At 54.5% G+C, this 10,414-nt stretch overlaps 1 protein-coding gene across 1 annotated transcript; it reads left to right on the top strand.

The window, feature by feature from the left end:
- The first annotated feature begins 8,321 nt into the window (after positions 1-8,321).
- On the top strand, positions 8,322-9,023 carry CLDN23 (claudin 23). Its single transcript, XM_075709760.1, has one exon. It carries the CDS (start codon positions 8,322-8,324, stop codon positions 9,021-9,023), a length of 702 nt encoding a protein of 233 aa, XP_075565875.1.
- Positions 9,024-10,414: the final 1,391 nt, after the last annotated feature.

Below are 10,414 nucleotides of genomic sequence, written 5' to 3'. Positions count from 1 at the left end.
ACAGTAAGGGGGCTGGGAAATGGGCCAAGATTGCGAAAGAAGAGGTTCATGAACTTTCAGCTAGGTGAAATGTGTATGAGCTACAGCAACACTCTTTATCAGAGGAGGAGCCGTCTCCAGTTCCCAAGCCAGGCTCTCCAAGAACTGCTGGAGGGCTGGAGCGGAACCAAGGAAATGGCAAAGAATGAGCACAGCATCCTGCTTAAAAGGCTTGAAGTCAAGTTATAGATCCATAATTCAGTGTCTGGAAGATTGACCTGCACAAAGGATTAGAGCTGAGAAGCAGACAACTGGGATTTCTTAAGAATTGTTTTATACCAAACCATTTTAATTTCCTCTCTCAAAGATATGGCAGATAAAGGGGAAGCAGCAGATGTGATAATTTTGACCTTCATAGAGGACTTTGAGTTATCTCATTCAGACTTCTTGTCAGAAAGGGAAATACCATCTAGATGAATGATGGATGTAAAATTTGTGCAAAAATATCACCTTGAGCTGGTGACAAGAGCTATTGGTGGCTTATGGTCAGGCTAGAAGGACACATACAGGAAGGAACAGCAGAAAAATCGTCCCATCTTTGGTATTATTCAATGCTTCCATACTGTGGGCTAGAAGCCATGCTATGCTGCCTTAGAAACATTGCAGATAATGTTAAAGAAAACAAGACCAGAGGAATGCCAGAAAGTAGGTTCATCATATGACCTTAGAGACCTGACAAAGACAGGAATGGACATCAGTCAGATGAAATTCCATAAAGTCAGGTCTGAAATGCTTTGAAATCAGACCAATCCAACCCAAGGAAAGAATAGGACATGGGATGAAACAGGCCACAAACTAGGCAGGGAAGCATGCTGGAAGCAAGCCTTCCTCTGGTGGTGGAGTGGAGGACATGTCACATGCTTTAAGGATGTTTGCAACTCCATGTCCGTCACTGAACAAGTGTCAGGGACCAAATAGGTGCCACAGAGGGATTCATACTTAGGGGATGGGGAGAGTTCACCCTCGCTTCATCCTGCCAATGGCTGCTGTGTCTACCTGCCCTCTCCTTCCTGCCCAAGTCGCTGGCAGAGGCAAGGGTGATGGGGACAGGCAGCTAGCCAGGGCCAGCTGCTCTTGTTACAGCTTAGCCTTAATGAAACTCCCCTAGGCTGGGAATAACATTGGGTACCAAGTTGCCATGTGGCCCACAGCTTATGCCTGTTTTGAGAGGGAGCTGATTCCTGAAGGATGCTATGGACAGGGAGTGGCAGCCTGCCCTGGACACCTCCAGAGAAGGGCAGCCCAGCAGCCAGCTGCAAACACCTGGCCACCACAGCCAGATCAGTGAGAAAGTCCCATCTGAGTGGGGCACAGGCCAATACCACCAGTAGAAAACTCTCCCATCTCCCAGGGCAAGAACAGTCAGGCCACCCCATCCTGGAGGCAAGACCACCATCCTGCAGCCCTCCATACTTTCTCAGGTGCCCAAAATCCCATCCACCCATATGCCAGCTTCCAGTCACCAGTATTAAACAACCCAGTTTCTGAGTGAGGGCACCCAGTACCTCCCAGGGCCAACCAACAGGCAATGCTGTACCTCATGTGAGCAGCAAGTCCTGCTAGGCACTTCATACAGGCTGTGGCACACTGGGCATCCTTCTGGGAGTCATGCAGTCTCTCTGAGCTTTGAAGCAGCCTGGCATTTTAGGAAAAGAGAGAAATTCTGTGACATTTCATAAAGAATTTTCTCACTGTGATGATTTAGCAGCAGCCTTTGAAATTCAGCAGCAAGAAGACCTCCAGATAGGGCTAGCAGTGATGTTTACCCAGTGAATTTTTATTCTGAGAGAACAGGAACCATGGTGAATGGTGATATTCCCCCTCACACACTCCTCCCCACCCCAAGCCCGTAGGTCAGTGGCTTTTCAGCCAAGCATGTGTGTTTGAATATTCAAATGACAGGTCCAGACAGCATGCACTGCTTTGGGATTGCAGAGGTTACCTGTTGTCCTCCCCAAGGGGACACAAGGCTAGAAAGAAACAGATGCCATCAGAACTGCAGGGCACAGATCTAGAAGGGTGGGTTTTTTACCTTAGTATAAAAGGGAAGGCACGAAGTACCCAAGACTCACCCTGCTCTGCTTGTACCTGTGCTTCACATTCTCTGTGGCTGGTGATTTCACTGGCCTTTCCATGCCAAAATCAATTAGTTTTGTCTCCACTGATGTACTGACTGCCTTGAAAGTATGTGTTGATGGTATCAGCCACGCTGAAGGCGGGCTGTACTGCACAGATCTGACACCTTTCCAAAAATAAAAGTATTTTCCTTTCATTTACAAGATTTCTCTGACTAACCTGGAATACTCCTGTGCTTTCCTCCAAAGCAGGTAGGATCCTCCTGGGGAGCAAAACTGGGCAGTCTGTTCACCAGCAAGTAACATGGAAGCGAGGTGCAGCTATCCTTCCATCCAAAATGTCCACATACTTCACAAATACAGTGGGGGAATCCTCTATTGTCAAGACGGAGGTCTCATCCCACCCATGTTCTCATCCTGTCCAACATCAGAATAAAATTCCCATAGACTAGAAGTCCCACTGTTTCTCGGTCATCAGAACAGGCACGGGAGATGGCTGTCTGTCCCAGGGTTTTCTCAAGAGGAAAGGTTTAAGCAGGTCTTTTCTCCTGCAGCCTTGGCCATATGTCCAGTGGTTTGACCCACAGAGCTGACCGAACTGCTAGAAAAATATGTAAAGGCACAGTCATAAGCCATCTGTGCTTTGGTTTCAGGCCTTTCAGCCCAACGAGAGATCAAAGGACGTGCAGATGAGTCACGTTTACAGTAACTAGATGAACCCCATCATGAAGCACTGCTTTCGCCTTGCCAGTTGCAACGTGCTCTGCACCCACGGGCATTGGCATTGCCCTTTAGCTCCCAAGCTCTGTGGCCCAGGAACTGGACAAGCATGCAATTTCCACAGCCAGACACAGCTTTAACCACTCTCTTCTCCCTGTCTGAAAAGGGCTGCACCTCCAAAACCCAGCACAAGAGCTTCATGTCGCCACTCTCAACCATTTCAGGATCCGAGTCAGACAGAAATAGCTGCAAAAATGCTTTTTATATCACTCTCTGAACTGAAGGCAAAGACTCAGAAGCAGCACTGGGTAACCTGGCCAAGGCCAAGTGCAGCAGTTTGGAAGTGAGGGACTTTAACGGATGAGTGAGTACCTGGGGGGCATTTAATAAAGCTTTCAACAACTCATTCCCAGGATCTAGTCTGAATAGTGTTCAGAGTCACAGCTGGGCTGCAGAAACAGAGCAGGAACAATCTCAGTGCTCACTGATGGATTTGCTGCTCCCTGCAGGTGTAACAGGATGCTGCCTGCAAATTGCACGGGTGTATGCAGCTCCCTCAAGCTGAGTTTTGAGCTGAGGGAACCTTGAATCATAGCACCATGCTCTAACCAACTGAGCTAACCTGGCTGGTCAACAGCCAAGACTCATGTGGGCCACAGGCCTGAGTATGATAAGCCACCGCAGGGTCACAGTCCCTGAGTGGGACCTGCCAGCACGGGGCTTGCAAGCCCTTGCACACCCAACACATTGCCCTGGTCTCTGCTAACCCCTCTAAAGTGCATCCTCAGGGCTGCCATCACCACCATGGCCAGTCTGGAGGCTGGCAGGTCAACAGGCAAATGGAAGGCTAATAAATCTGCTTGCAGAAGCGATGCCCTGAAGGCTGGAGAGCTGGGGCACGGAGCTGCATGCTGGGTGGCAACCACTGCTGCCTGCGCTCTGGGGAGGGCACACGGGTGTCTGTTCCACATTCAGCTAGTGAGGAGGACCTCAGACCCTGTCTTGCCCGGGGGCTCGTCCTTGGCCTCTGAGTGGGCACAAAGACAGCAGTGTGTGTGTCCAGGGAGGAAGCCGGGAGCTCGTCTGAGAGAAGCCCATTGCAACTGCAGCTGTTTGCACAATGCAGAGCACGTCCCGGCTGCACTCACATGCTTCCTGGACCATGGTTTGAAAGCAAGGAGTCGTCAGTGGGGAATCCTCCTCTTGCACTCCTAGAAACTCCCCCACTCCAAATTCTAGAAGAAAAAGCAGCAAAGTGGAATGGTCAGAACCAAGTCTTTCAACCCGGACACCTGCCTAATGGGACTTTCCTGTGGGATGGAGACTGAGAAGAGGCTTAGACAACCAGGTCTAATGCTAAAAAAACCCAGAGTGGGCTATTCCAGCCATCCTGCTTTGCTCCCAGCCTGCAGGGATTCAGGGTTTCAACAGAGAGGCAAACACAGATGGCTAGCGGACCTGTCCAAGGGGCTAGACCATAGGAAATTGCAACCCCCCCCAAGCACCCCCAGATGCCTGCTACAGCAGGCAGGACACAGGGGGCTGCCAGGCTCTGCAGAGCAAATTCTCCTAAAGTAAGGGAGAGGGCAAAACATACACAGCCAGGGTCAAGTGTTGTGCCTGCTGGGCTCCTGCCAGACATAGGGCGGCCCAGGAAGGCACAACACATGCGCTGCTGTTTGCCACATCCGCAGGCCTGACTGCCATGTGGCTTTGTGTCCAGCACGGGCCAAGGCCACTTTGAACCCGAGAAGCAGTCAGGTACACTGTAATGTGCATGACATGCAGGCAGTGTGGTGGTATGGGGGGGAATCTTGCTGTATGCGACACAGGCAAAGCCCCAGGGTCAGTGGGATGTAAACAGGAATTACCAGCTGCAGGCTCCTGCTAAACAGCCCTGGCCCATGCTCTTCCCCACACGGCAAACAGGATGCTGAGAGATCCTGCTGCTGCTGAGGACAAGCCCTGGAAGGTGGGTCAGAGTAACCCCCTTGCAAATGTGTGCCCCCCCCCAGTTTCAATGCCATGAGCTCAGCAGACAGTGTAGGGGCAGAGCTGCCTTTGTGCAGGGAAGCTCTTCTCCTCTCCAGAGCCACTTTTTGAAAGCTCAGCTGGACCCGGGAGTCTGGCTGAGACTAAGGATCACAGAGGAAGCTCTGGAGACTGTTGTGTGCGTATGTTCCCCAGCTGTGGCCATTTCTGGAATCAGGCAAGGCCCAGCTATTACACCAAATTCTGCTCAGTTGGTGCGATAATGGTGTAACCCAAAAGCCACTAGCCCTATCCACACTGATCCTACACTGAGCCACTGTCACCTAAGAGACACTAGTGCTTGCCCAGTCTGGGGTCCCCTCACCACCAGTGGCTGGAAGCAGACACTTAGGGAGGCAGAGAACAGGCTGAACCCAGCAATGTTGCCCTGAATGCATTCCCAGCCTTCAGTGACGCAGGGTATCTGAGGCTGGAAGCAGCAACTCAACACCCAATAGCCCAGCATGGATTCTGCCCCCCGCCCCCTTGGAATCAATCTCAAGCTCTGACCATCCTGCCCTGGATCTTTTCCAGTTCCAGTTAGCTCAAGGCCTTCTGTTGCTCCTCCAATTTACAAATGGGGGGGTTAAAAATAATAATAATAAAATGCTAGCCAACTCGACCAGGCCTAGATAAAGTTTCCATCACATTCTTAAAGAGATGACTTAGTTTTTACTAGCCTTGGCAAAGTCACAGCCTTGGAGAAGTAGGAAACACCAAGTAAGGTGGCTCTCTCCACCCAGCAGCTAGGGAAATGTGGGAAGGAAGGCAGTTTCAGCCAGACCATTTTATCTCTGAGACCAGATGGCTTTAAATGCTTCCCTAGAGCTTGGAAAGGGCCATGCTCTGCTTTGAATTGCTTTTCATACCACCTCATTAGAAAGTAAAAGGGAAGAAATGAACAATCTATAACTTTGTGGCATTGGGAAACAGCTCTGTTAATCCCATTTCCTTCCCCAAGTTTACTCAGGGCAGGTCATCCAATATCAGGGCCACATCCCCTAATCTGCTTATCGTTGCCCCACAATCAGGAGCCTGGGCACCAGCCCAAAGGGCAGATGCACCCTCCTGGGTATTATTTATTAATGAATTGGGAAGGCCCAGGTTGTTAAACCTGACCCTGGTGCTTAATTGCGATGCTGCTAGCACCCAGCTTCTACCTGCTGCTGCAGAGCCAAGCAGTGGCTACCTCCCAAACCCAAGCCTGTGGGAGCGAGGTCAAGAGGGGCAGAGCATTGCTGGGGGAGCAGACAAGAAGAGAAGGAGGGTGCTGCAAGGAGAGGCACCCTAGGGCAAGCACTGCAAAGCCCAGGGTGGGGGTACCTGTGGCACCCCTTGCATCCTGAGCAGCAGGCCTCTAGGTTCCTTGGCCTGTCTGGGAAAAACGTGGGCAAGTCCAACAAAATGCAGAATTTCTCCCTTTCCAGCAGGGCTGGTGCATGCCCCACCCACACATCTGGGATGGGGAGCAAGCCCCTTGCCAGCCACTCAGGGCTCAGGGCTTGCTCCCACCTGCTCACAGCTACAGCTCAGCCTGGCTGGTCCACAGGTGACCGCTGCTTTACCTGCCAGCATTGCTACTGAGCTATGTTTTGCCACCTTAGTAAAAACCTCCTGAGCTTGGGAGGAGCCAAACGGCACTGAAAGGCCCTCATCCATGGCACCCAGGCTCATCGTGCCACCCAGCTCGCTACCAGCCCTTTCCCTCTCTCTCCCCCAGGAGGACTAGGTCTTCTCACAGCCAACCTTCACTTTGTGTCCAAATGGAAAGGAAAATACAGCCTCCTACAAGAGTCAGGACTAGAAGATTTCAGGCTCTTTCAGCGCCTGCTCCCATCAGGGGTGGGGGTCCCATGGCAGAGGGCAGCCTTGGGCAACGCATCGGACAGGCAGCATTTGGTGTGTTGGTTGGACCCACAGCTCCAAGGGCAGTAATGGGTGGCTTGGCATGGAGTTAATGGCTGGAGCTGGGTAAAAGTTAAAAAAGTTAACGGGACAGAAGGAGAAACAGCAACCCCTAGCTTAGTTTCTCAGCTGAGGAGTGCCAAATTTTAGCAAACTACTAGCTGCACACGACAAAGCCAGGTGTCTCCGGTCTGGAGCTACACACAGCTGGCTGTCAGCATTGCTGCCCTGCAGATGCGGCTGGGGACATGAGCCTCTGGCTGAGTCCAACCCACCCCTGACTTCCAGCTGGCCTGAGATCCAGTGATCAACAGCTCTGCAATCCATCCCCGAAATGATCTGGCACCCACAGAGCAGAAGGGCTTCGGGGGCACTCGGGGAATAGCTGCAGGACAGAGGAATGGTGAAGGGAGCGGGGGAGCCGCTGGCCCAGCACAGAGCCACCCAGCCCTCCAGGTGGCCAGGGCCACGAAACCAGCAGCGCAGAGGTGCTGTGGGGCACCCATGCAGTCAGCTGGGGTTGCTCATCCCAAACTAATCCACAGAGGATGCTGCCCTCTTTTGGGCTCAGCGTGACTGGCAGAAATTCAGGGAAATTTGGAGGGGCCCAAGACCAGTGCTTTTCGGGGCTCAAAACCCCACATAGGGTTCTCAAATGTGGTGACTTCCCTTACCTGTCTCAGTGGCCATCCCAGGGGCTTTTCCCGCTGAGAGCCAGGCTGCTGCGCCTGCGGGTGGCCTCTGAGCGCAGCCTGGGAAGGGAGGAGCAGGGCCAAGCTCAGGAGCAGTCCCTGAAGGACAGGGAGATGCTTGCTGGATTGAAGAGCAAGAAGATGAAGGCCAGGGGCTGGGATGGTCTGGGGAGGTCCACAGGGTCCTTACCAGCTGTGAGAGCTGCCAGCATTTCACCTTAATTAGTGATTTTCATAAATTAATTCAGTTGGTAGTAAAATAAATTTTAGTAGTGTAACGAAGTGAGCCATAACAGGGTCCTGCGCTTGCCCAGCGGGGAGGCGTAGGGACGGAGCGCTTCCAAGCCCCAGGCTGACGCAGAGACCTCCCAGTGCCACCGCAGCCCGGGGCTGGCAGAATGTCCCCACCATCCCAACCCCATGACCCGCAAGGGGAGAGCGGAGGCCAGAGCTGCGGTGGTTCCCACAGGCTCCTGTGCCCCTGGAAGGTGCTGCCCAGGCAGCACTGGGGGCTGGGTGCCGGCCAGCCCTGCCTGTGCCGGGCTCAGCCCTGCCTGTGCCAGGCTCCTCCCTGCCTGCACTTCCTCCTGCCGCTGGCACCTCTCCGCAGCCCTGGGCGCAGCCAGGACGGGGGCCGCGCTGGCTCCGCGGGCTGCCCACCATACAGGGGGCCCTGGGACCACTGCCCTACTGTGGGACACCCCTGCCTGCACAGAGCAGCCCTGGGGCACCCATGCCACCGCTTCTGCCCAGGTGACGGGCAGCAACAGCGAGCCCCTGCTCCCCCGGAGCTCCCACGGACCTCTCTGCCTCTGGCAAGCAGGAGCAGACCCGAGCCTGCTTCACCTACCTCCCCAGCATGCGGACGCCGACGGCGATGATCGTGGGGCTGGTGCTGTGCCCCTGCGGATTTGTGCTGACGCTCACGGGCACGCTGGCACCCAGCTGGAGGCAGGTGAGCCTTGTACCCAACGAGCCCGTTGACCTCATCTTGGAGCAAGGCATCTGGGACATGTGCAGAGAGCGGCAGAGCAGCCACGACCGCCACTGCGGGCAGGCTGATGAGCTGGGCTACTTCGAGCAGGTGACTGTGCAGGTAGCCCGAGGGCTGATGCCCACCTCGCTGGTGCTCACCCTCCTGGGCTTGGTGGTGGCTGCCCTGGGGGTTCGCTGCTGGCAGAAGGAGCCACAGCACCTGCTGGCTGGCGTGGCAGGGCTTGTGCTGCTCCTCTCGGGACTGCTGAGCCTCGTACCTGCCTCCTGGTACACCCATGAGCTGTGGGCACTGCCCGCACTGGCTGGCAGCACGCTGGCTGTAGGCTACAGCTTGGTGCTGAGCTACTTGGGAAGCTGCCTGGAGATCCTGGGGGGGCTGGCTCTCGCCCTCAGCTTCCACCACTGCTGCAAGAAGCGCAGGGCCCCCAAACTGCCCCCCCACCCTGCGCTGGAGGCTGGGCGGTGCTCCACCACTGGGGCTTACCGCAATCCCTGGGATGTGCTGGAGGACGAGCAAGATGGACGACACCGGAAAAGCACCCTGCCTTGTGACTCCGATTTGTAGCCCCAGCACAGGGACAGCAGTGGGCACCGGCCAGCCTGCCTGCCTGGCCCTGAGAGCAGCGCAAGCTCCTGCCCCTCCAAGCCATACCCTTCTCTTGGGGCACCTCAGAGCATGCTGGAAACAAGACCAAGGACCCGGCTTGAATCTCTGCAGCCTCCTGAAAAGCCTGCCGTGCTCCAGGTCCCACAACTGTGCCAAAGCCATGCTGGGTTGAGGACCAGCCCTGGCTCCAGTTCTTCCATGCAGCTTTTAGCTCATCCTCCTGCACCATGCAGCAGCTTGGGCAAAGGCAGCGCCTGTGTTCCCACATGAGCAAGGTACAGGTTAGCACCGTGTAGCCTTCAGGGCTGGGAACAGCGGAGGGGAGCACCTCTCACATGTCTCTGCTCAACTCACGGCTGTGCAAACAGCAGAATAAATGACGAGGAATGGGTCTGTGCTGTGGGATGGTTATGGGCTTTCTGCCAGGCAGGCTGGGCTGAGAGCCAGTGGGCACAACTAACCCAACTCCCCCATGCTTTGCCTGAAGCAGGGAAGAAAGGTCTGTAAAAGGGGAGAGGTAGTTTTTATAGCACCTTCCTCGAGGACTTTTCCCTTATGGTCAAAAATCAGCTCTGGAAGAGGTTTCTCCTTCCTTGAGCACAGCCACTTCAGGGGACAAAAAGAGATCACGGGGCGGGGGAAGCGTATTTTCCATTTCATCATTAGCTTGCTGCAAGGCAGTAAAACTCGCCTCACTGGTTTGTAAGGGACACTTAGGAGGTCAGAACTGCGCTATAAAATCCTGTTCAGCACCCTGCATAACAGGGCAAGAGCCAAGCCAGCTTCCTTGCAGAGCTATTCAGCCAGATTTCTACCCCAGGCGAGCCCAAAGCACGCTGGTCAGCAAGCTAAGCCTTGCTGCAGAGGAACAGTGGATTGAGATGCCCTCAGTGTGGCTACGGGATGGAACAGGATGCACCCTGCAGCAGGGGATCAGATTCAGGTGGTTCAGAGAGTGTGTTGGGGCTGGAGACTTCCTGAAAAACCTCCCAAAGCTTTTTGCTCTGGACTCTAAGTTCCCTAGAGCTTAGAGATCCGGGAAGAGCAAACCAACTTTCCCTCCCTGGCCCACACACAAACCACAACGGCACCAGAGATGCTGCACAACGTTCCTTTATGAAAGTACAGTGTCGAGGCGAGATGGTCCCTTCCTCAGCGGGGCTGGCAGCTCCTGCAGAGATCACAGACGGGTGCATCAGCCAGCCTCCCCGGGCCCACCCCACACCTTGGCACATGGGCTCCAGCCACAGGCAGAGCAGGGCAGCCCCTGTAGCGGCCAGACTCCAGGCATCCCCAGGTCTTGCCCCTCTCCCCCAGCAGGAGGGCAGAGCTTGCCTCAAGAGTTGACA

The sequence above is a fragment of the Pelecanus crispus genome, chromosome 4 (assembly GCF_030463565.1).
Source record: "Pelecanus crispus isolate bPelCri1 chromosome 4, bPelCri1.pri, whole genome shotgun sequence".
Lineage (NCBI taxonomy): Eukaryota > Metazoa > Chordata > Aves > Pelecaniformes > Pelecanidae > Pelecanus > Pelecanus crispus.
The sequence above is the reverse complement of the archived record's forward strand: the minus strand, read 5'-3'. Positions and strand labels throughout refer to the sequence as shown.